General features: G+C 42.4%; 1 protein-coding gene across 3 annotated transcripts in view; it reads left to right on the forward strand.

The window, feature by feature from the left end:
• AP2B1 (adaptor related protein complex 2 subunit beta 1) overlaps positions 1 to 27,785 on the forward strand; it is an 81,747-nt gene that overhangs the window by 7,335 nt on the left and 46,627 nt on the right. For all 3 annotated transcript variants that reach the window (XM_083351528.1, XM_083351530.1, XM_083351529.1), the window contains 10 exons: positions 2,845 to 2,950; positions 3,518 to 3,653; positions 6,184 to 6,429; positions 14,012 to 14,202; positions 17,717 to 17,938; positions 18,466 to 18,586; positions 19,192 to 19,287; positions 22,896 to 23,011; positions 24,141 to 24,306; positions 25,444 to 25,542. In XM_083351528.1, coding sequence (XP_083207654.1) covers positions 2,845 to 2,950; positions 3,518 to 3,653; positions 6,184 to 6,429; positions 14,012 to 14,202; positions 17,717 to 17,938; positions 18,466 to 18,586; positions 19,192 to 19,287; positions 22,896 to 23,011; positions 24,141 to 24,306; positions 25,444 to 25,542 — 1,499 coding nt within the window. The remainder of the gene's footprint in view (positions 1 to 2,844; positions 2,951 to 3,517; positions 3,654 to 6,183; positions 6,430 to 14,011; positions 14,203 to 17,716; positions 17,939 to 18,465; positions 18,587 to 19,191; positions 19,288 to 22,895; positions 23,012 to 24,140; positions 24,307 to 25,443; positions 25,543 to 27,785) is intronic.

Consider the following 27,785-nt stretch of genomic DNA (forward strand, 5'->3'; position numbering starts at 1 on the left):
ATTAATCTGGCGTAGGCTGTAAACCGGAAGAAACAATACTACATGGATCCCAGTTCTTCCAGCCAGATTCTTTGATGTGGCGGCAGTAACACAATCAAGCTATGCTTTTATTGAACCGAATGTTTTGGAATAAGGATCGGTTGAGTTCATACAACATGTTGACGTGTAATTTACAAATCACGGCAACTGGACTCTCAAAATACGCAAAGCCAACATCAAAGCCGTTTACGTATAAGAATTATATGGCTGCCTATCTAAAACACAGAATTGGGCAGCTCACAAGAACAGTAAAATCCCACAACCGTAAAACCATAGAACCAAAGCCCATCCGTCAGTTGAAATGGAGATACAAAATAGGTTTAATCCTATTGTATATGGTTGGGCTGGGTTTTTTCTTTTCCCACTTTTTATTTTTGCGGGCTGGTTGGGGTTTTCTTTTAAAAAAAATAAGTGTGAATTTCAGTTTTTCAACTTCAAAGTAATGGGAAAAGGCTCTGCTGAATTTTCTTGTTACACAAAAAAGGGCAGATTTTTGATGCCCGCTACATATGGAACTCTTCTGGCAATTAATATGATAGGCTGTGTGTTATCTTTAAGGGACTTTTTGACTTACCAATTGATTGCTGAGGTTGGGATTACGTCTTGCCCCTCAGCAAGTAGATCTCCTGCTGAGGTTGTGAGATTGGATAAAACCATTTATACACCTGCTGTTCTGATCATCCCTGACTATCAAAGGTTTGCAGACCCAGCCTATTTTTGCATTGCCACTTCTCTTTCTCCCCCCTCTTAAGTAATGGAGATTCCTGGCTTCCAGCTAAACTATTGATCTTCATAGCTGTCAACTCCTGGGAGCCATGCAATTATTAAATAAGCTGATAATTCCTCCCGTTCCCCCACCCTCTTCTGCTCCCCTGATTTGCAGGGCCATTACTAATTCCGCCCTTTTGCTTAAAAGGGTGTCGTAATTTCATAATTTATAAATGCTAGAATAATTCAACCGTGCCTGTTGTAATAAAGTATCCTCCAAAAATATGTGCAGAAATCATCCTTGCTTTCAACTTCAGTGACATTAAGATATGTGGATTTTAGCTCCCAGAATTCAGGAATTGAAATCCACGCACCTTAAGTCCCTAAATTGAGAAACACTGCATGCTTCAGTCAAGTTTGTGTGTGTGTTTACACTCAAATCAGTTGGTCTCTTTGCTTTTTGAGAAGTGAGATAACACGAGATGCTTATGTAGGTTACCAATAGGTCAGAAGCTCCTTTGACATTTGTGTTTTCTCCTCTCTGGTTCAAACTGAATACAGGTTTGTAGCAAAGATGTGTGAAATTAATCAAATCAGAAATTAAATGTTGTGTTCCCAAATCAGACTATTGCAGACAGCCAAAACAGCACAGATGGCCTCCGAACCATTCCTGGAACAGCCTGTTCTGTGAAAAAGGATTTGCTCCCCTTTCAGAAATTCTGAATTTTGGCTTATCTTTGCTCTCAGACGGTATCAGAAGTTTGCGTAGCGCCCACTGAGTCCTGATAGCATGCAGTGGCAAAGATATTTTTAAAATGAGCAAATACTTCAGTGCAAAATCGTAGGTGCTGTCTCTAGGTTGCCAAAGCAATTCCTTGATGTCTTGAACCCTGCTGCTATTTTTCAAGTTGTGCAATTGTTGAGCGTTGTCTTTTTCACTGTTCTATATACTTAAAATGTGAGAGCATTTAGTGAGAACTCTCACAAACAATTGCTGCCATGGGGGACCTGTATGTTCACAGAACGACTGACTGGTGAATGTGCCTAATTGCAGAGCCATTTACCCAAAGAGAAACTGGAATGATTGCACCAAGCAGCTTCTGAAAGAAACTGAGCCCTGTGCTTCTTGGGCTTTTTCCCCACCCTCTGTTCCTGTCAAAGAGGAATTCATTCTTTTAACAGCAGTTAACCTGTTGTTAGGGACGCGGTGGCTCAGTGGGTTAGGACGCTGAGCTTGTCGATCAGAAGGTCGGCAGTTTGGCGGGTCGAATCCCGAGTGCAGCGTAACAGAGTGAGCACCTGTTACTCGTCCCAGCTTCTGCCAACCTAGCAGTTCGAAAGCACGTAAAAATGCAAGTAGAAAAATAGGGACAACTATGGTGGGAAGGTAACAGCATTCCGTGCGCCTTTGGTGTCTAGTCATGCCGGCCACATGACCACGGAGACGTCCTCGGACAAGCGCTGGCTCTTCAGCTTTGAAACGGAGATGAGCACCGGCCCCTAGAGTTGGAAACGACTAGCACGCATGTGCGGGGGAACCTTTACCTTTTAACCTGTTGTTAACCTGTAACCATAAGGCTGAAGAGAAAGGGCTCCTTCACACTATGCAATTAACATGTGAAGGTCATTCTTGCAGCCCATGGTTAAGGTAACCTAGTTCACTTTAAAAGCAATGCACTTGCTATAGAGGTAATCCTTCTTTAGTGATTGATTCATTTAGTGACTTTGCATTTGTAACGGTGATGAAAAATAACTTCATGACTAATCCTTCCTTTTACAATCCTTGCAAGGCCGTAAAGCATAGTCAAACTGAAGGAAAAGCATAAAAACCTTGATGTTTTCATTTAGCGACAACAGCCAAGCGGTCGATCCAAGTTGTGGTTGCTGAATAGGAACTGCCTGTATCTGTGATAATAATTAAATATTTGGGTCTCAGGAGGTTCTGAGGACCACATCAGAGAGAGTTCCAGATTCTAAGGGCAAGGATTTCCCGGATGCCTCTGTTATCCACTGATGAAAACAGAATTCTTAGTTGGAGGGGGCAGACTAAATTGCTCTTGCTGAACTTTTTTGACTGTGGTCCTCGCATGTTTGCAGGGGAAATTTTTGAACTGAAAGCTGAACTCAACAATGAAAAAAAGGAGAAGAGGAAGGAAGCAGTGAAAAAGGTCATTGCTGCCATGACGGTGGGGAAGGATGTCAGGTAACATCTCTCTAATGGCTCTCGTGTGCTGTCTTTCCCACTTCTCCACCCAAGTGTACGTTTTAATGAGGCAGAAGAGAAAAAATGAATAAACTCCTATGAAATGTCTTTGTGTTTGCTTTGCCCAGTGATTAAATGGCATGCCATGGGCCACCTACAAAGACCAAATACGGCCCCCAAAATGTTGCTTTAGATTCTAAGGCCTATAATACAGTATGTGTTCTGCAAATGAAACATGATTTTATCTGAAAACTTAGATGCTGTCAGATAATGATGAGTTTTCTTAGTGAGATTCAGTATACATGGGCAATTTCCTCTTATTTTATCTCTCTAGCAGTGTACCTCAAACTCAGCATCTTTAAATTATGTGGACTTCACCTCCCAGAATTGCTCAGCCAGCCATGCTGTCCATTAGGTTGGGCTGAGAGAGTCTTAAACCCAAAGTCACCAGGAGTTCTTTAACAAAATGGGGTCTTAAATTTGGATCTCTCTAGTTAACTCCAGCATATTAATCACTGCCACCAGTCTAGAAATTACTGCTTTAACCTGGCTGTCCTTCTTGTCCAGTTCCCTTTTCCCTGATGTAGTGAATTGCATGCAGACAGATAACTTGGAGCTAAAGAAGCTGGTGTATCTCTACTTGATGAACTATGCCAAAAGTCAGCCAGATATGGCCATCATGGCTGTGAACAGTTTTGTGAAAGTAAGTTGCAATATTTATGCGTCTTTGCTTTATTTCAATAGCAAAATAATAATTTGGTGGGAAATTTCTGCATATATTAATACTGTAAATCAGGGCTTTTCAACCAGTGGTACGGGTATCACCTGTAGTACATTGGCAACTGGCAGGTGGTACGCGACCATCCTAGAAAAGTGGTAGTGGGGGAGGGGAATGGCTGTACCACACAAGCCTGAGCCGAGAGATGGCTGGAGCTACAGGGCTGTCAGGGCTCAGTGGAAGTGCCAGGATCAGCGCCAGGCTCCAGGTGGAGCTCGGCCTGATCCTGGTGCTTCTGCTGAGCCCAGAAGAAGCGCCGATCAGCTGGAATGTTGCAGCATCTCCAGGGTCTTGTGATTTACATTCAGATGCTTGGCAACTGATTCATATTTATGACGGTCACAGTGTTCCAGGGTCATGTGAAGAGACCAAAACCTGCTGCAACCACCCAGCAAATGGGGGGAGTAAAAACCAAACACCCCCCACCCCACCCCTGCTGCCAATCCTCAACAGAAATGCTCAAAACAATGAAAACCTCGGACAGGAGGAAGAGCGCTGCCGGGTGGGCAGGCAGGTGTCTTGCTTGGCTGTGGCTTGGGGGGCACTTTTTTCAGTGCCATTGTAACTTCGAACAGTCACTAAGCGAACTGATGTAAGTCGAGGACTTTAGAGTCATTATTTATTTGTTGTATGTATGTATGTATGTATGTATGTATGTATGTATGTATTCTTTATTTTTATAAACTCAAGGCGGGGAACATACTTAATACTTCTATTTCCCCCACAACAACAACCCTGTGAGGCAGCTGGGCTGAGAGAAAGTGACTGGCCCAAAGTAACCCAGCTGGCTTTCATGCCTAAGATGGGACTACAACTTTCAGCCTCCTGGATTCCAAGCCAGCACTTTAACCAATACGCCAAACTGGCTTTCAGTATGATTTTTATGTTATTTTATTTTATTAGAATACATATCAAGTAAGGCAGAAAAAAGTGAATGACTAAGTTTACATATTGTGCTAAACCATCATTGTTGCTTTGGTCTGGCTTATGGTGGTAAACATAATTTGGGTAGATCACACTGCCTACATTCAGTGGCAAAATGCCACAACTCAACTTTAAATGTTGAAGGCTTTCATGATTGAAATAAGCAAAAAAGCACATGATGTTTCTACTAAATTTAACACATGTTTTGACTTCATCCCAAAATATGGGCCAATAATGGGACACCTGCTTTCTCTAAGATATCCCTGCTATCTCTTCTATTGCTCTTAGAGGTCTTCAAAACAAGTGTGGCCTCTATAGCTAAAAAAAAATTAAAATTACCTATTCCTTCCTTAGTGTGTTGTATGAGCCCACACAATTCAGTAAACAGTTGAGCAAACCAGGTTTAATGTAATGTATAAACATATCAAGTTTTGAAATAAATCAGTTTGAAAAAAACTAGTATGCTCTGTAAAGATTTGAATCCAAGTCTTATAGTTGAAATATAACACTTTTGATTGGTACTACAGTGGCTCAGCTCACACAGGCTCCAAGCTCATTTTTAAGTAAATCAGTTTTGTGTGTGTGTGTGTGTGATGGGCTTTGCACAACATCCTAACTCATTACATTTTCTTACCTCATTTCCTTCTCCTTCCCGCCCCCACCAAGCTTCCAATCTGCAATCTTGCAGTGGTGTTGCTCTGTCCTAGCTGACTTTTTCAGCTTCTTTTCTGTCTGATACTGATTGAGCCCAGTGTTGTTAATTGCCAAGCCATTGATTTCCCAGCTGCTGATGTAATTTTACTTGACAGCAGAAATTACATTGAGAGATTCCTCTCTTTGCTTTCAGACATGGGGTGGGAAAAAAACCACTTTGGAGGAAAAGGGACTCTGTTCCATTTGGAAATCTGTTATTTTTTTTCCAGGAACTAGAAAACTTAAAAATAATCACAAAATCTTAAGGATTCTGTTTAAGGGCCGAATGCATTTCTGATTAATATATCTAATTCAGTCCTTGCTCCTGATCAAGATCATTTTTCTTCTCTCCCTGACGTACCCCAGAACATAGATGTGTGGAGTTCTCCTTCAACTTTCCACTTATCTGCATTAATGGTTATCCTTTCCCTGCATAGTAGTAACATTTGTCTGGTCCTTTTGTAATGTCACAGTAAGTTGGGTAAGTAGGAACTCATTGACACTTTAAAGGGGCAAAATTATTTTGTCCTTTTAGAGGCAGATAGGACAAGTGCTTTTTTGGAACTGCTGCTATTAATAAGATATGTGCACAATATTCCAGAGATCTGCTGTTACATTGTTTGTTAGATTGTTTCTCGGGATCCTGACAGTCCACCTGTTCTAAGAGAAATCTGCAGCTTTCCAAATATAAATCCTCCAGAACATGAAGTGGCTTGTGATGTTCCAGGTATAGTTTGACCCAGAACAGAAAAAAGCCCTCTTGTGCTGGATAAAATTTCTAATGTTTGTTGCACAGAGCCAATCTGTATAGCACTGTTTATTAATTTCCTCATCCCAGGACTGTGAGGATCCCAACCCTCTCATCCGTGCTCTAGCCGTGCGCACCATGGGATGTATCCGTGTGGACAAGATCACTGAATACCTGTGTGAACCTCTCAGGAAGTGTCTGAAGGATGAAGATCCGTATGTGCGCAAGACCGCTGCTGTCTGTGTGGCCAAACTGCATGACATCAATGCCCAAATGGTGGAGGATCAGGGCTTTCTGGATTCGTTGCGTGATCTCATCGCAGACTCTAATCCCATGGTAAAGTATTAATCTCCTTTGAAATTGCCCTGCTTCAAATAACAGGTGATACTGCTTGGTTCTGGGAAAAACTGGCGCTTAGTGGTAGATGCCATGCTTTGTAGACAGGAGACCCTAGATTAGTTGTAGTCTTTTCCAGTTTTTGCAAAGAAGGAACATTGAGTTGCTGACTGTGAAGGATATATTTAGCTTGGGACCTTTCAATCTGAGCAAACAGTTTTAATCCCTTTCTTATACCAAAAGGAAGTTACACGTATTTTGCTTTTTACCCTCACTTGCTACTTGCCCCTGCTTTGTTGATCTTCCAGATTGAAATACAGCATGGCATGGGTCCAGACTATCTGAGAAACTGGCTCGCCCCAATGGGATTAGTCTGCTTCACCCATGCTGGCAGAAGGGGCATGCTGCAGTCCCCATCAGCCAACGAACGTCTTGCCCCCAGAGGTCAGTTCTGCTCCCAATTTTCTGGCCTTCCAAAAAGCCTTGAAGACATGGCTACGCCAACTAGTCTAGGGCCCTAATGGGGATGTACATTTTGGAGGTGGCTGATGGAGTACAGAGCACTGCACCTCCTACCTGTGTGCACTTTCCACCCTCTTTCTTTATCCTGCTCAGTTTTATTTAAATTTAAGATCTGTATTTATTGTTTTAATTATTTTATACAGCATTTTATTTATGTCTATAAGCTGCCTAGAGTCACCTTGGCAAGATGGGTGGCATACAGTTTTGAAAAATAAATTTAGACCAAACGTTTAAGGAACCATGGTGGCGCAGTGATTAGAATGCAATATTTCAGACTGACTCTGCCACAGCCAGGAGTTTGATCCTGACCGGCTCAAGGCTGACTTAGCCTTCCATCCTTCCAGGGTTGGTAAAATGAGGACCTAGATTGTTGGGGGCAATATGTGGACTTTGTAAACCACTTAGAGCAGGGGTGTCAAACTCAGTTTCATTGAGGGCCACATCAGCATTGCGGTTGCCCTCAGGGGGCCGGGTGGGCGTGGCCTACTGGGTGGGCGTGGCTAAGGTGCGTATGACCTACTGGGTGGGCATGGCCAGCTCTACATCGTTCGCATCAAGGGTGCCTATGGGGGCCTGGGCAGGAGTGGGACAGATCTGAGGGTCTCTGGCAGAAGGAGGGTCTCAGGGCCAGGGCCAAGGCAGTGGGGGCCGTTCCCTCACTGTTTCCAGGATGGCTTCGCGGGCCGCATGAAACCACTTTGTGGGCCTGATCTAGCCCCCGGGCCTTGTGTTTGACATGTCTGACTTAGAGAGAGCTGTAAAGGATTATGAAGCGGTATATAAGTATTAAGTGCTATTGCTGTTGCTATTATGGCAAAGGTGAGCCCACTTAAATCGATCAGTTTATTAGAAGTGAAAGATGTAAGTGATTAAGGATTATTTTAAAAGAAGCTTTTAATTCATCTTGGACGAGACACTTTGGAAAAAATGGGCTAGCTATGTGAGTTATGAGTTGGTCATTCTGAATGGAATGTGGCACTAACAAATTTAGCTTTCTGAGAAATGTTTGTTTTTGTTTTATTAAACTTCATTACTCTCGTCCCTGTTTGCTTTGTGCCATCTGCTGCTTTCTGAGTAGACATGTCCCCCAGCTTCATATTTAAGACACCTTGAAACATTAGGGTACTTTATTCATATGTGTCCAAGATCACAGTTCTGGGCAAGCTATGCCCAGCAACTTTTCTGTCTGGGCTGCAGGTAACATTTGCACGGGGCAAAGGAGATGATTGTCAGAATCATGCTATGTGTGGGTAGGGCTAGAATGTTCTCTCTTTTCTGTATTTGGGATCTTTAGTTTTTGTTTTAAATGCTGGTTTATGCCAACTTAAGGGCTTTCACAATTTCACACATTTCCAGTTTCTAGGAGTTGGGGTAATTGCCATTTTGAAGGTGTTTGAGAGTAACAAAAATTGAATTTGGTGGTAAAAAGATTTATGGAAGAAGAGTAGCTGATGGAAAAGTGAGAGGACCGTGGAGTTTGAGGATAAATTGGCAAACTTTTACCTGGGAACAGCATTTTCTCTCTGTTTTTGCTGCGAATTGCATAGGAGACTTCAAGCCTTCCAGTTTTTCCATTTTGAGAGGGTTTAAAAATGGATGCCTTAAGTCAGGGGTAGGCAACCTTGGCTCTTTTATGACCCGTGGACTTCAACTCCCAGAATTCCTGAGCCAGCCGTGCTGGCTCAGGAATTCTGGGGGTTGAAGTCCACGGGTCATAAAAGAGACAAGGTTGTCTACCCCTACCTTAGGTGCTGCAGAGACCTAAGACATCTGTTTTGATCTTGGGATACCTCCACAAAGGGAGTTTTTGCAGGGGGGGACGGTTGGAGGAATTTGGCAGGCAGTGCACCTTCAATCTCCACGAGGCTTGTAGCACCCATTTCACTCCATCCATTCTCAGGGGTAAGATACTAAGAGCCTCCCATGGGTGTTGAAGCAGCATGCAGCTTTTAAGGCATGGATTGCTCACTGTTAAATCTGAAGCTCTGGCTGCCTTTTCCTTTTCAGTTCTGGAGCAGATCAAGCTGACCAGAATACTGGCTCTGTAGCTCAAACCTTCTCAATAGTGATGTAAGTGTTGGCAAGATGCCACAAAATCCCCCAGACTATGATTTGCAGGAAAACAACAACAATAGTTATTGATTACCTTGTGGTTTTCCTGAGATGGTAGCGCTGAAGTCTGGTTTTTGCCGGTTCTTCCCTGAGTGCTTCCCCCCTCCCCCCCCGCCCCCTATAGAAAATCATACACCCTTCTGGCTTTCAGAAAGCATCTGTTTAAGATCCTTCTATTCAGATTTGCTTGCATGAATATTGATGACTTCTCAGCAACATTATCTTCTCACCACAGCAAGAAGCTTTGTGGGTGAGCCGAAAGCCAACTTAATTTCTTTATTTTGCCCATCATTCAGACTCCAGGTGGACGGCTCTTTAGAAAGAAGGAACAGAAGAGAGAAAGAACAAAGGGATACATTCCTTTTAAAAGAAATGAACGATTTTGTCCAATGAAACAATCCACAAAAAGATTAAAGTGCAGATGGACTGTTGAACTCATGAATTGCTGAGCAAGTTATGTCCATTGTCATACCACTGTGCTATCAAACATCTTTTGGATGATTGAGAAAGACAGGGAGATTGCTAGGAGCATATCGTAACAGTAATGGGGGTAAGAACAAAAGAGAATCTGAGGAAGCAGCATCCCAAGTGAAAGGAAAGGACACCAGGTGGAGGCAAAATGCTGAGAGAAGAAAGGCGAGATGCTGCTGATAGGAAAAATAATGTGAATGGAATAGCTGGAGAACATCTGCCCAGGATGCTAATTTAGAACTCTTTTTCCCGGCCCAGTTAGATTATTATTTAGTAGAGAAACCATTTTGAATAGTTGTTGGATTTTTAGTGTTTCAGACGTTCCTAATAGTTCCTAGGTATATGCTTTACGGTGGTGATAGCATACTTTAGTTTGGCAAGATTCTGTCTATGGGGAGGAACCATAAAGAAATCTACTTGGAGGAATCACACATATCTTTCTTGGTTTTTGAATTGGAGGTCGCTGCTCCACATCAGACACTTAGACCGGTGACTAAGCAGCAAAGGCAAAAGGAGGCTTATACATAATAGCCTTCTGCTATAGTTTTGGCCCTCTGTAAATGTCCAATGATGCTGTTCCCCAGCCCGCAGTGCTGGACCTGACAGAGGAACTGGCTGCAGGGCAGGGCTGGATTAGAATTTGATTCCATGAGTCCTCAGTTTTAGGAAATCTGAAGCACTTTGGACCAATTCTGTTGTAATTAACAACAAGCCATTAGAGGGCAGCATGCAATTCTTTTATGGTCATTGATTCCCCAAGTTATAAGGAAAATATTGTACTCAACTTCCAAGAAAGTTAGAGGTTGATCTATAATATTTCTTTTTAATTTTTTCCTTGTGTTATGTTTTTATTTTACACTGCCTTGCTCTATGTGTTACCTTTTAAGTATTTTCAGGAATTTTAACATTTTAATCTGTCCCCATGCAACCTTAGCTTTTTTTGGCTTAAAAGAATAATAAATAAAAAAAATTTTCTCAGAGACTGACTTGCGCAAAAGTGTCTCTCTCCCTATCCCCCAGTAATTTCTCCTTTAAACAACCTGGATGCTTTCAACTACAACTCCCATCAGGCCAGTTAGCATGGTGAATAGTTAAGGATTGTGGAGACTGTAGACCAAATAGTTGAGTTGGTGTGGACATTGAGGGCAGTATAGTCTGCTTTAAAACAGTGCTTCCCAAAACTGGATAGGTTAGGTAAAAGTGATTTTTCCTTGGATAATTACACATGCACCCAATACCCAATCACCACAAGGACATTTAAATTGACTTAAAATATTTTACTTAACATTGGGTAAAAAGTTCTTTCGATAAGGAAGGACAAGGTTTGGGAAATACTGCTTTAAACCCTTCAGGCAGAAAACCAAGGTAGTGTCTTCTTGTGCTTCAGTCAGTGTCTAGGTTATACCCTGTGACAAACCCTAAATCCAAGATAACAAAATACAGTTGGCTATTTTATATAAGAGAGCCTTAACCACTACACTTTGCTGTAGCGATTAAGGCATTAGGCTGGAAATTGAGAGACCATGAATTCTAGTTCTGCTTTAAGCACAAAAACATTTGGGTGACTTTGGGCCTGTCACTCTCAGCCCTAGGAAGAGACAATGGCAAACCAGTTTTTTAACCCCGCTTTATTATTTTTATAAATAACTCAAAATGGATAACACCTTTCTCTTCCTATTCTCCCCACAACAACAACCACCCTGTGGGGTAAATTGGGCTGAGAGAGACTGGCCCAAAGCCACCAGCCAGCTTCCATGCCCAAGGCAGGAGTAGAATTCAGTCTTCTGGTTTCTAGCCAATAGGTGGTGCTTTAACCACTAGACCAGGGGTAGGCAACCTTGGCTCTTTTATGACTCGTGGACTTCAACTCCCAGAATTCCTGAGCCAGCCATGCTGGCTCAGGAATTCTGGGAGTTGAAGTCCACGAGTCATAAAAGAGCCGAGGTTGCTTACCCTACAGTAGACCAAAATGTTGCCAAGAAAACTACAGGGACTAGTATCCATGTAGCATAATACTGTGCCGAGACTGTCTTAGCTGGTGACAGGGATCTGGGATCTTTGTATGGGGTTAAGGAGGATCTCAGTGGAGTATAGTTATTCCTGCTTTGGTAAGCCCTTGTTTACATAAGTTCTTTGTTGGTTTGTAGTTCTTGCATTGTTGATCTTTGCCTACTCAGTGTCAGAAATCTAGAAATGGCGAATGTATCCCTTCACTGTGTGGCCAAGGATTGTAGATCACCATCTTTTCGCATTGAGGGAGAGTTTAGGCAGGCCCAAAGAGTTGAACCTGCCTGATTCTTTCCCAGCAGGCAGATTTGGACATAATGGCATATTCCTTTTCACTCAAGCAGCACATCCCTCATGTTCCACACCTCCCAATATGCTTTTATTCCGAACGTGCAATGGGGGCAGCTTTGGAAAGACCCCTGTGGTTCTGGCTCTTTCATCTTCCCAGCCACTGTGAAGGCCAGCTGTGATTTTCCATTCTCAGAAGCTTTTCTCCAATAGCTGGCATTCTTCATAGGCTGCTGGATATAAAGTGTTGAAATCCATTTTTTCCCTCTTTTCTTCTGTTGTAAAAGAAAAGCAGGCTGATTTTTTAAAAAGAATTTTAGAAATTCTTTGTATATTGGACTGTATAGGATAGGGACAGGAATTAATTATATTAATTATAATGCCCGGCTTTTGAGTCCTAATAATAAACTACTGCACCCCAGGGTCAGTGTTTTTAAATGTTTGATCATATCTCCTGTTTCATAGATACACATATGATGCCATTTTTCTGGAAAGACATTCCTTGTTTTTCCTTTCCTCTTTTAAAATGTATTGCTGTGAATTTTGAGCCGGGGTAGGAGAATTGTTGGTCAGCATATTCAGAGCATGATAGGTAAGAATCTGCTGTGATCAGATAGGTGGCAACTTTTCAGAGTAGTGTTTCTCATCCATAGCCACTTGAAACTGTGGATTTGAACTCCCAGAATCCCCCAGCTACCCAGAGAGAGAGAGAGAGGGGGGGGGGAGGCGGGGGGAGGGAGGGAGGGAGGGGGGGAGAGGGGGAGGGGGAGAGAGAGAGAGAGAGAGAGAGAGAGGGAGGGAGGGAGGGAGGGAGGGGGAGAGGGAGAGGGAGAGGGAGAGAGAGAGAGAGAGAGAGAGAGAGAGAGAGAAACTCTGAACCAGAAACTTAACTCTGGAGCCTTTCCATGCATCCAGAGTCTAGTCCTTGAATACCCTAAGCAGCTGACAGTTTCCATAAATGGATAAGAGATTTAGCTGTATAACTTTAATGATAATTATCTTTTTATTCTATTATAATTGATTTTTTGCACATTTAAACTTTTATTATATTGTAAATTGCCCAGAGTCACTGTATGAGTGAGATGGGCAGCACAGAAATCCAATAAATAATAATAAATAATGATATTTTGATTTAGTATGTTATGTGAATCTGGCTACTGATTGTAGTTTATAGGCCACGACTTATGACAAGGCAGTGTGCAAATCTCGCTAGCTATATATTCTTTAGTCATCATGGTTCAAAAAGCCAAATGTAGACACAGTGGCATGTCTAATCTCAGAGGAACCATTGACTCTGAGCATGTAATAGAGAAAAGGGAATATCTTGCAGAAAGTTCCTTCTTGGTTAATTCATGTGTATTATGGATAAATACCAATTTTATATTACAGTGTTTTATGTATTTATTTTTATTGGTTGAAGGGATTTTGTAAACTCTTGTCAGCCCGTGTGGAGACATAGTATATAAATATGTGTAGAGATGGTCCTTGACTTACAACAGTTCACTTAGTGACTGTCCGAAGTTACAACGGCACTGAAAAAAAGTGACTTGTGACCATTTTTCACAGTTATGACTATTGCAGCATCCCCATGATCACATGATTTACATTCAGATGCTTGACAACCGACTCACATTTATGATATTGCAGTGTCCCGGGGCCATGGGATCACCTTTTGCAACCTTCTGACAAGAAAAGTCACCGGGGAAACTAGATTCATTTAACAACCGTGTTAGTAGCTTAACAATTGCAGTAATTTACTTAACAAATGTGGCAAGAAAAGTTGTGAAATGGGACAGAACTCACTTAACAAATTTTTCACTTAGCAACATAAATTTTGGGCTCAATTAATGGTCATAAATTGAGGACTAGCTGTATTATGTATTTTTTTTTAATTGGTTGAACACAAAACGGATTTTGTGAACCCCTGCCAGCCCATGTGAAAAACTAATCTATGAATATTAGAAAAATGTGGCTGAATTGATCCATTGTTCAGAAGTTCTATTTACATCAGTTAATATGATTTTTTTAAAAAGGAAATGAGCTGTAGCACAACTTAATCATTTCAAAAAAATCTCCATCCATCCTGCAGACTTGACTTCAGAAGTTCATGCAAAGTAAGCAGCATTCCGAAGTTTCTGCTCCACTGCTGAGTATCAAGCCTTTTGCTTTCTCTTTTTGCTAGGTTGTGGCCAATGCTGTTGCTGCCTTGTCTGAAATCAGCGAATCTCATCCAAATAGCAATCTGCTAGATCTGAACCCTCAGAACATCAACAAGCTACTCACTGCTTTAAATGAATGCACGGAGTGGGGACAGATATTCATCCTAGACTGCCTTTCCAACTACAACCCAAAGGATGATCGTGAAGCCCAAAGGTTGGCTGATCTATGACTGCTCTGTTTGAATGGGAATTCTCCTTTCCTTTTACTGAAACTTTGATAAAGTTTTGTGACCGCTTCACTGTGGCAGGGGATACAGTGGAAAACCCTGCCCATAGGTCTTCTATTATCCAGTTCTGGCTCGGTTCACAGATCACACTAAGCTAACCCTGGCTTACTTATATTTATTTAACTTGGTTATACAACCATCTGCCAAACTCTCTTGGTCACCAATGATAAAGAACAAATGTAAAATGAAGACATTCAGAGTAATGACATTCAGAGCAAGTGAAAAAGCAAATAAAATGAACAAGTATAATGAAAGATTAAATCAGCAGTTAAAATCAGTTTATGACCGGTTGCAGCATTCCACAGCCCTGGGATCGTGATTTGTGCCATTTTTGCCATTTTCCAGGAAGAAAACCACCCATTGGATATGCTGGATTTGCTTAATGGCCTCATGATTCACTTTAGAGCAGGGGTGTCAAACTCAATTTCATTGAGGGCCGCATCAGCATTGCGGTTGCCCTCAGGGGGCCAGGTGGGTATGGCCAGGGTGGGCGTGGCCTACTGGGTGGGCGTGGCTAGAGTGCGTGTGGCCTACTGGGTGGGCGTGGCCAGCTCTACATCGTTCGCATCAAGGGTGCCTATGGGGGCCTGGGCAGGAGTGGGACAGATCTGAGGGTCTCTGGCAGAAGGAGGGTCTCTGGGCCAGGGCCAAGGCAGTGGGGGCCGTTCCCTCACTGTTCCCAGGATGGCTTCGCGGGCCACATGAAACCACTTCGCGGGCCGGATCCGGCCCCCGGGCCTTGTGTTTGACATGTCTGCTTTAGAGCCTCATTGGCTTACTTTATGACTGTTGTAAAATGGTCATAAAATTAAGTTGAGCCATGTGATACCTCAACTTATGACTGCAATAACTTACAGCCTAAAGGCCATGCTCCATTGTGGTCGTGATGCGAGGACTAGCTGTAGAACCATTGCAAAGCCATGAGTCCTGTTCTCAAATCTGTTTGATGATCCAGAGGGATATTATGTTTAATGTTATTTAAAGTCACTGAAAAATCAAGAATAAGTCATCTTCTCTTCTCTTGATTTTTATATAAATAGAACTGATGCAGTCTCAATCGCGTACCCATTTTGAAATGGGCTATTCTACAGCCTCCAGAATTGCCTGCAGTTTAGAACCTACCACATCGTCAGTCACCCTACACAACCTTGGGAGTTAGAGAGAGGCTTATTATTAGCTCTTTTTGACAGTGAATTCTCAGATCAGGATAATTGCTGATTTCCATCTTCTCAGACCTTCTTTATCTCTTGTCAGTATAAAAATTGCTTAGAGTAGAATTAAATCCTAGGTAGACAGTTGTTAACTTTGGTTATTCTTCAGTAACTCTTTAATTTAATTTAATTTAATTTAATAATATTTATATACCGCCCTTCTCCCTGAGGACTCAGGGCGGTTCACAGGGCAGAATAAAATACTAAATACAAACGTTAAAACAAGATTAAATAATTGCCCATATTAAAACAGTTGGAATCAAGTTCTAAAACACCAAGTTAAAATTAAAACACAAGAATAAAAACCCCACCAATCCCCATCAGGCTAGGCCGGCTTGAACAAACAGAAACGTCTTGAGATCGCGACGAAAGGAGCGAAGATCGGGCGCCATCCGGAGCTCTACCGGTAGCTGGTTCCACAGCTCCGGAGCGCCCACAGAGAAGGATCTCCCCCTGGGGGCCACCAGTCGACATTCTCTGACCGGTGGCACCCTGAGGAGGCCCTCTCTGTGGGAACGCACAGGGCGCAGGGAGCTTGATGCCGGCAGCAGATGTTCCCTAAGGTACTCCGGCCCCATGCCATGAAGGGCTTTAAACACTGTTAGCAGTACCTTGAATCTCACCCGGAAGACAACTGGCAACCAATGCAGCTCACGGAGCAGCGGTGTAACATGGGAGTATCGGGAGACTCCCAACACAACTCTCGCGGCTGCATTCTGTACCAGTTGGAGCTTCCGGGTGGTCCTCAAGGGCAGCCCCATGTAGAGAGCGTTGCAGTAGTCTAGACGAGAGGACACGAGCGCATGAGTGACCGTGCACAAATCATCCCGGCTAAGATAGGGCCGCAACTGGCGCACCAGGCGAACCTGGGCGAAGGCCCCCCTAGTCACAGCTCCTATATGGTCTTCCAGGGTGAGCCGTGAATCTAGGAGGACTCCCAAGTTGCGAGCCCTATCTACCTCTTTGAGGTACACACAACATAAGGATAGTGGCATGTTCAAGAAGCAGACTTGCATTATTCTTTATGTATTGTATACATTAGATTTATAGCATTATGGAACTCCCTATTTCCCCCCCCCCGGAACATCAACACTGTGAAATGGGTTGTGTTGGGACAAAGCAACTGGCCTCAAGTTGTCCAGGAAGCTTCTGTGGTTAGGGATACGTTCTTATTAAAACCAGATATTGAAAAAACCGTGTTAATATTAAACCACTAACAGAGTTGGCATGCAGAACTTCAAAAGTTTCTTTGGGTATTATCCAAAGGTAGGTTTCTGTAAGTGGAATCGGAGGGGTGTGATTTCCCCTTCCCACTTCCCACTCTAAAAATCTGCTCTGCAGACTTCTCAGATCTTACAGAGCAGATTTTGAAGGGGTGTAGGAAGCTGTGGTATGAAGCAGAAATCAGATGATGCAGTCTTCTTTTTGCCATCCCGTGAACTGAGAACTGCTTCCCAACCGTATTATCCCAATAGGTAGCACTACCTGGGCCCTCTGATCTAACATCCAAAGCTAAACAGTATCACGCCAAATTACTACCTTGATCTGAGGCTACCAGAGAATCCCAGGAGCATAGCAACAGAGATTGTGAAGTTGAAAAACATCTTGGAAATAGCAGGGGGCTACTTACGTACTGTGGTGGAAAAATTGTTCAGGTATCTCCGTGCCATGAGGAGTCACGTTTGACTTGAAGGAGGCTTAATTTTGGTGTCTGAGCTTATTTTCCATAGGCCAGATAAATGACAGCTATTGTGACACTTGTTGGTTGCCTTTAGTGAAACTTCCTTCCTGCTTTAGTGCTGATTCTCAGTGCACTTTAGGACAACAGTAAAATTTCTCTTTTTGAGCTATTGTTTAGTGGCTGAGAATCAGCAAACATAGGAAATCAGTCTGAGATTGATTAATCCAGGTATTTCAGATTGCATCTGAACCAGTTTTATTTCCAGATGTTGGGAACCAACAGCAGTAGATTAGCTATCTCCAATATGCACTGCTTGTCTGCTTCTCTATTAGCACCTATAACTATCAACAGAAATTATTGTAGTCAAGACCCTCAAGGATTTACTTAATGGGATATCTGATTCTGCACAGCAAAACCCTTTAAAAAACAAAAACCCACTGTGTTGCTTGCTAATTTTGGGTTATCAAAATGTGTTTCTCCAGCATAGCCAGGGTTTTCCAGGAGAAAAGAACAGCCTTAGCCTCTATTCTTATTTCTCTTCTTTGGCAGCATATGCGAACGGGTGACGCCTCGCCTCTCTCATGCCAACTCCGCTGTTGTGCTTTCGGCTGTCAAAGTCCTAATGAAATTCCTAGAGCTCCTTCCCAAGGATTCTGACTATTACAACATGTTGCTGAAGAAATTGGCCCCTCCACTGGTCACCTTGCTGTCCGGCGAGCCTGAGGTCCAATACGTGGCTTTGAGGAACATCAACTTGATTGTGCAGAAAAGGTCAGGCACAAGGAAGGATGTTGTTTCAAAGATTCTGATTGAATAACTGCATATGAGACAGCTTTGTTTGTTCAACTTGGGCTGATCCTGGTATTCTGCAGCTTCAGGGATGTGTTAAAACAGAATTATTTAATAGCATTGGCTCACAAAAAGTGCACTCCTGGTAAATAGTTTGAAATGCCATTAACGGGGGCAAATAGAGAAATTTGGACTACTGTTATCGTTCTATTTGCCAGCGATTTAATACAGCTTTTCCTCACCTGCCAGATTTCCTGGTAGGTTGGATTATATCTCCCATTATTCCCAGCCAGTACAGTGTCTGTGCTAACTAGGATAATATAATCCATCATATTCAGAGGTACAAGTAGGTGATAGGAAGCTGACTAGAGTTGCTTTCATATCTCCTGTTAGTATGCATGGCAGTTCTATAACTGGAAAACAAATGCAAATCTGCCTTTTGTAAGGAATGAACAAGAGTGCAGCTCAGTGATAATTTTAGTGTGTGTGCGCGCTCATTCCTTTCCCAGGCCTGAAATCTTAAAGCAAGAGATCAAGGTGTTTTTTGTGAAATACAATGACCCCATCTACGTGAAGCTGGAGAAACTCGATATCATGATTCGCTTAGCATCCCAGGCCAACATTGCTCAGGTCAGTCTGGGAGCCAATGGGTCTCATTTCATATTTGTCTAGAAAATGTCTTCCAATAAATAGTTTGCCATTAGCTTTGCCATTACTTGTAATCCCTGACCACCCCACCCCTCAGCTTGGTGCCTTGGGGTGACATTGTGACAAATAACACATTTCTTGACTGTGTCCAGCTCCCTGCCTTCTTTTAGTTCTTTTCTCTGACAAGTCTGTATGCTGCATGACTTGAACCCAACCTAAACATTCTTAGACAATAATAAGGGTGTGGCTACAGCCCTCTGCTTGGTTGGCCTTCTGATAAATGGATCTATGGGTATGGCCATTCCTACCCTGGGAATTCTTTGATGTGAATGCCCAGAACATGGTCCCAGTATTCCAAATCTTCCCACTGGCTTAAAATGATTACCATCTCCTGCTGTAATACATTTCCAATGTGTTTGTATTTCTTTGTAACAGGTGGTCTAGAAACTTGTAAACTTGTTTCCATTTTATTGGATCATATCAGTGGTAGCAAGCCAATAGGGGACAAGGGCAACATAGAAATAGTGCCACACTCAGATTTAATCTGAGTTTGTTTGTTGTTTTGTTTTTTTACTTATTTCCAACAGGTTTTAGCAGAACTGAAGGAGTACGCCACAGAAGTAGATGTGGACTTTGTCCGCAAAGCTGTCCGTGCCATTGGACGATGTGCCATCAAAGTTGAAGTGAGAAGCTTTTCTTCCCTGATTTTGCTTTTTGTATGTTGTAATTGCTGTAGCTGACTGAACGTCAGTTCAGGAGATGAACTGTAAGGGTTATGCTTTGAAAACAAATAGCTTTAAAAACAAAGTTGACATCATATGTGGCCCAGATATAATAATAAGAATAAGAATAAGAATAAGAATAATAATAATAATAATAATAATAATAATAATAATAATAATAATAATAATAATAATAATAATAATAAGAAGAAGAAGAAGAAGAAGAAGAAGAAGAAGAAGAAGAAGAAGAAGAAGAAGAAGAAGAAGTAGTTGGAAGGGACTTGGAGGTCATCTAGTCCAACCCCCTGCTCAGGCAGGAAACCCTATACCATTTCAGGCAAATGGCTGTCCAGTCTCTTCTTAAAAACTTCCAGTGTTGGGGCATTCACCACTTCTGGAGGCAGGTTGTTCCACTGGTTAATTGTTCTAACTGTCAGGAAGTTTCTCCTTAGTTCTAGGTTGCTTCTCTCCTTGACTAGTTTCCATCCGTTGCTTCTTGTCCTGCCTTCGGGCGCTTTGGAGAATAGCTTGGCTCCCTCTTCTTTGTGGCAGCCCCTGAGATATTGGAACACTGCTATCATGTCACCCCTCACCCTTCTCTTCGTTAAACTACAGATACCCAATTCTAGCAACCGTTCCCTATAAGTTTTAGCCTCCAGTCCCCCAATCATCTTTGTTGCTCTTCTCTGTACTCTTTCTAGAGTCTCAACATCTTTTTTACACCGTGGTGACCAAAACTGGATGCAGTATTCCAGGTGTGGCCTTACCAAAGCATTGTAAAGTGGTAGTAGTACTTCACATGATCTTGATTCTATCCCTCTGTTAATGCAGCCTAGCACTGTGTTGGCTTTTTTGGCAGCTGCAGCACACGGCTGGCTCATATTTAAGTGATTGTCCACTAGGACTCCGAGATCCCTCTCACAGTTACTACTATTGAGCAAGGTACCACCTATACTATACCTGTGCATTTGATTTTTCCTGCCTAAATGTAGAACCTTACTTTTTTCACAATTGAATTTCATTTTGTTAGATAGCAACCAGTGTTCGAGTCTGTCCAGATCACTTGGTGTAACACACAAGCACCACAGTCAATTCTGGTGGATTCATGATGTCAGTGCTGGAAGATGAGGTCAAAAAAAGGAAATGAGGTGGCTGCAACTGTGTGATCAAATCTCTGCTCTTTTTACATGCTTTGAGAGTGTTGGGGTGTTTTTTTCTTTGACACACCTCCTTGGGGGGGCACCACTGCACAAAAATATGGTTGGGGAATAGAGTATCTGAGCATAGTAAATTCTTTTTTCTTACTCATCCTAAAAGAGAACATTTTCAGCATTTTGATCTTCACTTCACACTACAAAAACATATATGTCAGCTTTCAGTCCTTTGGGAAATCCTGTCTTTTATTGTTCTCTCTGCTTTCAGAGCCCTTGATTTAGACAGCACCATTCAGTCAGCGGGGAACTGTTATAATTTAAAATGCATTTATCTCTGGAACAGACTGACCTCCTCTACCATTGCCAGCCCCGCCAAACTCCCTAGCAGCTTTTCTAACAATAAACATGATTTGTTATTTATTAAGCTTAACCAACATAGGAGCCAACACTGGGAAATGCCTTTTCTTTTAAAAAAAGGGCAAATATTTGAGGATGAATCGGCAAGATTTCATGTTCGGTTCAGCAGATAGCAATTTCAAAAGGATTACTATTTAGATACATTTCGAGTTTCTAGGACAAATGGAGGAATGCCTGGCTTTTCCATGGGATATAGTGCTCTGCTGTTAGGCTATGCAGGTAGTTTTTGACTCATGACCACAATTGAGCCCAATATTTCTATTGGTAAATGAGGTGGTGGTTAAGTGACTTTTGTCCCCTGTTATGACCTTTTTTTGCCACAGTTATTAAGCGAATCACTGCATTTGTTAAGTGAATCATACAGTCATTAAGTAAATCTACTGCTTAGCTACTGCTAAGCTTGTAAGCCGCCCTGAGTCTTCGGAGAAGGGCGGGATATAAATGGAATTAAAATAAATAAAATAAATAAAAATAAATCTGGCTTCCTCCATTGACTTTGCTTGTCAGGAGCTAGCCAGTTGCCAAGTGCCTAGGTTTTGATCATGTGACCGTGGGGATGCCACAACAGTCATAAGTGTGAAAAACATTCATAATCCACTTTTTCGGTGCCCTTGTAACTTTGAACAGTCACTAAATTAATGGTTGTAAGTTGAGGACTAGCTGTAGGTTGTTGTTTTTTCCTTAGACATGGAAGCCCACCTAAACATTGTAGCATTAGACATAAAGGAAGCTACTGTATTTGCCATTAGGCTGTAGTTTAAGATTAGATGATTGGTTGAGACAGGCGGAGCTTCTCCGTGGTCTCTTTATCAGGGAGGTTGGAGACTAATTCCCACTGCATTTCCTAGGACAGTGATTCATGTTGGACAGACTCTTGTATCAACAATGGTTTCTACTAAACCAGAAATATTCAAATCTATGAAAACCTTGGGGAAAATACCTGTCTTCAAGGGAGGCTGATTAAGTAAGGCCCTGAAATGTACGGTATACTGACACTTGAGGAAAGGTGGTCCTTTTTGTCTATATCAGGGGTGTCAAACTCAATTTCACTGAGGGCCGCATCAGGGGGCCAGGTGGGTATGTCCAGGGTGGGCGTGGCCTACTGGGTGGGCGTGGCTAGAGTGCGTATGGCCTACTGGGTGGGCATGGCCAGCTCTACATCGTCCGCATCAAGGGTGCCTATGGGGGCCTGGGCAGGAGTGGGACAGAGCTGAGGGTCTCTGGCAGAAGGAGGGTCTCTGGGCCAGGGCCAAGGCAGCGGGGGCCATTCCCTCACTGTTTCCAGGATGGCTTCACGGGCCACATGAAACCACTTCGTGGGCCGGATCCGGCCCCCGGGCCTTGTGTTTGACATGTCTGGTCTATATGATTAGAAAGAGCCATCACACAAAGATGTACAGTCATTCATTCATTAATAAACTGATAAATGCGCCTAAGACAGTTTCCATAACTTTAAAAAAATATTAATGGTGTTAGCAGCAAATGTGTTTCGAGTATAGTGTACAATCTCCATTTATCAAATATGCCATTTAGGGATGTTTGCCATGCAAGGACAGTTTCTTCTGAATGGGTGGAACATGATCACTGCTTTCTGATTTCTAAAAAGGGAGGTCTTCTCATAGTGATGTGTTTTAAGCCAGGAGATCACAAGGACTGTCTGGCTACCATTGTGGAAGAATCTGTTTAGTTGCCCAAGGGACGCCCTCTGAGCGCATATCAGGGAAACCCCAGAGACTCTATGCAGTTCCACATGTACTGACTGTACAAACAGTCTACTTTTGAATTTGTGAATATAGTAAATAGTTCCATATTTGCTCATTGAGAAGTACTTTTTAACACTTTTGCCATCCACTAAAATAAATAAATAAATCTAAAAAGGAAGTGGATGTGATATATGTAGGTGAAGTTATCGAATCGAGAGGCATATCCAGGTTAGCCTTTATACTCCAGCTGACTTTCTACTTGAAGATTTCTGCTCTGTTGTGTCCTTTTTGACAGCAATCTGCTGAGCGCTGCGTGAGCACACTTCTGGATCTCATCCAGACCAAGGTCAACTATGTAGTGCAGGAAGCCATCGTGGTCATCCGAGACATCTTCCGGAAGTATCCCAACAAGTAAGTACAAATACCAAATGAAGTGTGCAGAAGCGACCTTGCCAATATTAATTGGGGCTTACATAAAGGGATGCCAATTTGTATGGCTTTAGTGACCTAGTGGAGGAACACCTGAATGAGTAGAGACAGGGCAACTCAATTTGAGAAAAATCAGGTGGCCCTGATTAAATACAGTGAATGCATTACTGTCCATAGATTTAGAATCACAAAGTGGGAAGGGAATTTAGAATCCGTTTAGTCCAACTCCTCTTCCATTGGAGCATTTCTGACAGATAACAGATATGCATTTCTGACAGATAAGAATCCATGCATTCTCTGAAAAAGAATTCACCACTTCATGTGACAACCTGTACTACAAATTGACAGCTTGTACACTCAGAAAGTTCCTCATGGTGTCTAGGCTGAACCTCCTACTTTATGGTTTTAACCCATTGGTTCTTCTTTCCCTCTGGGGCAGTAGAGAATAATTTCACTTCCATTTGATAGCCTTTTAGAGTTTTCATCATATTTCCCCTCATTCATCTCTTCTGTATACAAAATGTACATGGATACATTAAATGTTCTTCAAAGAGCTTGGTATACCGAGACCTCTCACCATTTTGATAGCTCTTTTCTGAACTTGTTCCAATTGGTCAATATTCTTTTTAGACTAGAGTGTCCGGAATTGGACACAACACTACAACATTATGTCTGACCAGGGCAAAATAGATTGGGGGAAAAAATTCATTTGCCTTTTTAGCATTTGAATCACAATACTGGTTCATATTGAACTTGTGGTCAACAAAGATAACAACCTCCTTTGATACGTACCACTGCTAAAACCTACATCCCTTCATCAATACTAGTGATTAATGATCTGAAATACCAATAATTATTCAAGAAGTGGAAAGCAGGTATGGGACCATGGGATGGGGTGCTTTGCAGAGACTTGAAGTAGACAAGGGAAGCTACTTGCTAAACAAGAGGATAGGGGATTATTAAAGCGGATGTAACAATAGTTAAAACCAGGATCTGAAGACCTTGGAGCAAAAGGAGGATGAAGGCAAGGTTTGTTTTTTGGGAGAGAAAAAAGTTAGAGCAGAAGGAGTTTTGATAATAACCCTATCCAACTCTGCCTTGGTTAAATTAGGTATGAGAGTATCATTGCCACACTTTGTGAAAACCTTGATTCTCTGGATGAGCCAGATGCCCGAGCAGCTATGATCTGGATTGTAGGCGAATATGCAGAGAGAATTGACAATGCAGACGAGCTCTTGGAGAGCTTCCTGGAAGGCTTCCATGATGAAAGCACTCAGGTAATACTGACACCTCCATATTCCTGTCTCAGTTCTTGGAAAGAAGAAACTGGATCCTTGATTTCAGCAGCTTGAAAAGCTTGCCCACGTTTCTCTTTCCACAAGCTGTGGTTTCTCCACTGTGCTGCTTCTCTACCATGTGCTGCTAAACCCCTGCTGGTGCAACTTTTTCCCTATTTGCCCTCTGGATATGTCCAACCATTCCTAATTCCCAGCAGCTGGGGAAGAGTTTGCTTTTCATTAACTGTTTTAAGACAGAACTGGGATTTTCATCTTGGTCACCACATATCTGCCAAATTCCAAGTACATTCATATCTTTGACTTTGGCAGACAGCTGTCACGTCATCCCGGAAGGTATTTAAAAATAGCTTTGCAATGTAATCAGGATATTATCTCAACAGAGAACGGTTTGTCTTGGTTAATTGTATTTGTCTGTCATCTTTTACTGACTCAGCTTTGTTCTTGCTTCTCGGCAACTGATCAGAACATCTTCCCTTTTTTCATGTTTCAGTATTAGCTTCTCCCTGCAAAGTTTTTTTGCATTAGTCTATAACTCAGGTTCCTCTGGATCTGCCCATCTCTCTTACTTTTGTGTCATTGGTATAGTTCTGACAGCTTAGGCAGAAGCCTCAGTAATATATAGATCAGGGGTCTTCAAACTTGGCCCTTTTGCGACTTGTGGACTACAACACCCAGAATTCCTCAGCCAGGCAAAACTAGCTGAGGAATTCTGGGAGCTGAAGTCCACAAGTCATAAATGGGCCAAGTTTGAAGACCCCTGATATAGATAATGGAACCTCCATGTTTAGAGTAATATGGCCTAAACACCAGCTGCTCAGGGGTAAATATGGAAGACCTGTTTTTCCTCCCAGGCTTGCTTACTGCTACCTGGAGACATTAGATTAATTGGCAATTGGGGGAAGCAGGACGCTAGATTAAATTTAAAGCTGATCCCATAAGGCTTCTTTTCTTTGTTAATTGCAGGAAGAGCTGCATCACACAGTTGCTTAACCTTTCTGTCTTCGTTTAAACCTTATATCCCACTGAAGGCAATATTTCCTGAGATCAGCTGTTACTGGAAATGTAATTTGTCCATCAGAAACCTTCCTCATTTCTTTCTTCTTGGTTTTCCTCCAGGTGCAGCTCACTTTGTTGACTGCCATTGTAAAGCTATTTTTGAAGAAGCCATCCGAAACACAGGAATTGGTCCAGCAGGTGCTGAGTCTTGCTACACAGGTAAGGCACAGACCCTCTTCACCTACACTTCCTATGCCGAAAAGAGTGTTAGCATCACGGTTATGCTATCAAAAGGTCCTCCCAATTCTTGGTTAGTTATATTGTCTGCAGTGACTTTGGAACCCTTTCCATCTGGTTGCTGGTAACATTTGAATAACATCGACATGGAATGGTCAGCAATGCGTGACTACTTTCCATGCCAGTGTCTGTCCTGCACATTAAAGAGATCATATTTTTTTTTAAAAAAAAGAAAAGCAGTGCTAGGGATAATGGATGCTGGTGTTGATTGTTTTAAAAGGGGATTAAATAAATTAAAGTTGGAAGGATGTCTGTGAGTCAGTATAGATTGGGATGTCTGATTGCAGCCTCTACATTTTTTTAATGGGCAAGCAGTGCATCTCTGATTATTATTCGACAACAGCAGAGATGGTTGACTGTCTTTCTGTTGACCACAGAAAACCATGGAATAGCTAGCTTTTGGTAATCAGCTTTTGGTAATCAAACTCCATCTCCAGAGGGGTTTCATTTGCAGTTCTCACAGTTAGCAATGCTGTATCTAGTTCTTTCCTTGGAGGAAAGAAGTCTGTCACATACAGGTAGTCCTCTATTTAGAACCTCTATTGAGCCCATCATTAAAGTGAAACATTTGTTAAGTGAGCTTTGCCCCATTTTATGACCTTTCTTGCCACAGTTATTAAGTGAGTCACTGCAGTTAAGTTAATAACGTGGTTGTTAAGTGAATCTGGCTTCCCCACTGAGTTTGCTTGTCAGAAGGTCACAAAAGGTGGTCACGTGATCCTGGGACACTGCAACCGTCATAAGTTTGAGTCAATTGCCAAGTGTCTGAATTTTGATCATGTGATCTTGGGGATGCTGCAATGGTCGTAAGTGTGAAAAATGGTCATAAATCACTGTTTTCACCGATGTTGTAACTTCAAATGGTCACTAAACAAACTAGCTGACATACTCTGCAATAGCAAGGATTCCATAAGTTGTTCTATTGTTGCTTGTGTAGTAGCAAAGGTACTACACATTAAATGTAGGGAAAACAGATCACCAGTCTTAGTGCAGGGATGCCCTCTTGCGAGTCGCATGGCTTTATCCAAGAAACACTTTTCAAACAAGGAAGGCTATTTACAGTAGATAGTCAATTTAAGCTTCATTGACTATGCTAAAGCATTTTATTGTGTGGATCACAACAATCTGTGGCAAGTTCTTAAAGAGATGGGAGTACCAGACCATCTTATTTCTCTCTTGAGAAACCTATATGTGGGTCAAGAAGCAACAGTGAGAACTGGACACAGAACCACTGACTGGTTCAAAATTGGGAAAGGAATCCGGCAAGGCTGTACACTGTCACCCTGCCTGTTTAACTTATATGCAGAGCACATCATGAGAAAGGCAGGGCTAGATGAATCAAAAGTTGGAATTAAGATTGCCGGGGAAATATCAACAATCTAAGATATGCAGATAATACCACTCTAATGGCAGAAAGTGAAGAGGAACTACAGAGCCTCTTGTTGCAAGTGAAGAAAGAGAGTGCAAAGGTTGGGTTGAAACTAAACATTAAGTAAACCAAGACCATGGCATCCGGCCCTCTCAATTCCTGGCAAATAGATGGGGAAGAAATGGAGGTAGTGACAGATTTTATTTTCCTGGGCTCCAAGATCACCGCAGATGGGGACTGCAGCCAAGAAATTAAAAGATGCTTGCTCCTGGGGAGGAAAGCCAGGGCAAATCTAGACAGCACACTAAAAAGCAGAGACATCACCCTGCCAACAAAAGTGCGTATAGTCAAGGCTATGGTCTTCCCAGTTGCAATGTATGGCAGTCAAAGTTGGACCATAAGAAAGGCTGAGCGCCAAAGAATTGAGGCCTTTGAACTCTGGTGCTGGAGAAGACTCCTGCGAGTCCCTTGGACTGCAAGGCGATCAAACTGGTCAGTCCAAGAGGAGATCAACCCTGACTGTTCTTTAGAAGGCCAGATCCAGAAGTTGAAACTCAAATACTTTGGCCACCTAATGAGAAGGAAGGACTCACTGGAGAAGAGCCTAATGCTGGGAAAGATTGAGGGCAATAGAAGAAGGGGATGACAGAGAAAGGTGGCTGGATGGAGTCACTGAAGCAGTAGGCATGACCCTAAATGGATTCCAGAAGATGGTAGAGGACAGGAAGCCCTGGAGGAACGTTGTCCATGGGGTCATGATGGGTCGGACACGACTTCGCAACTTAGAACCACAACG

Source organism: Vipera ursinii (assembly GCF_947247035.1).
Source record: "Vipera ursinii genome assembly, chromosome: 1".
Classification (NCBI taxonomy): Eukaryota; Metazoa; Chordata; class Lepidosauria; order Squamata; family Viperidae; genus Vipera; species Vipera ursinii.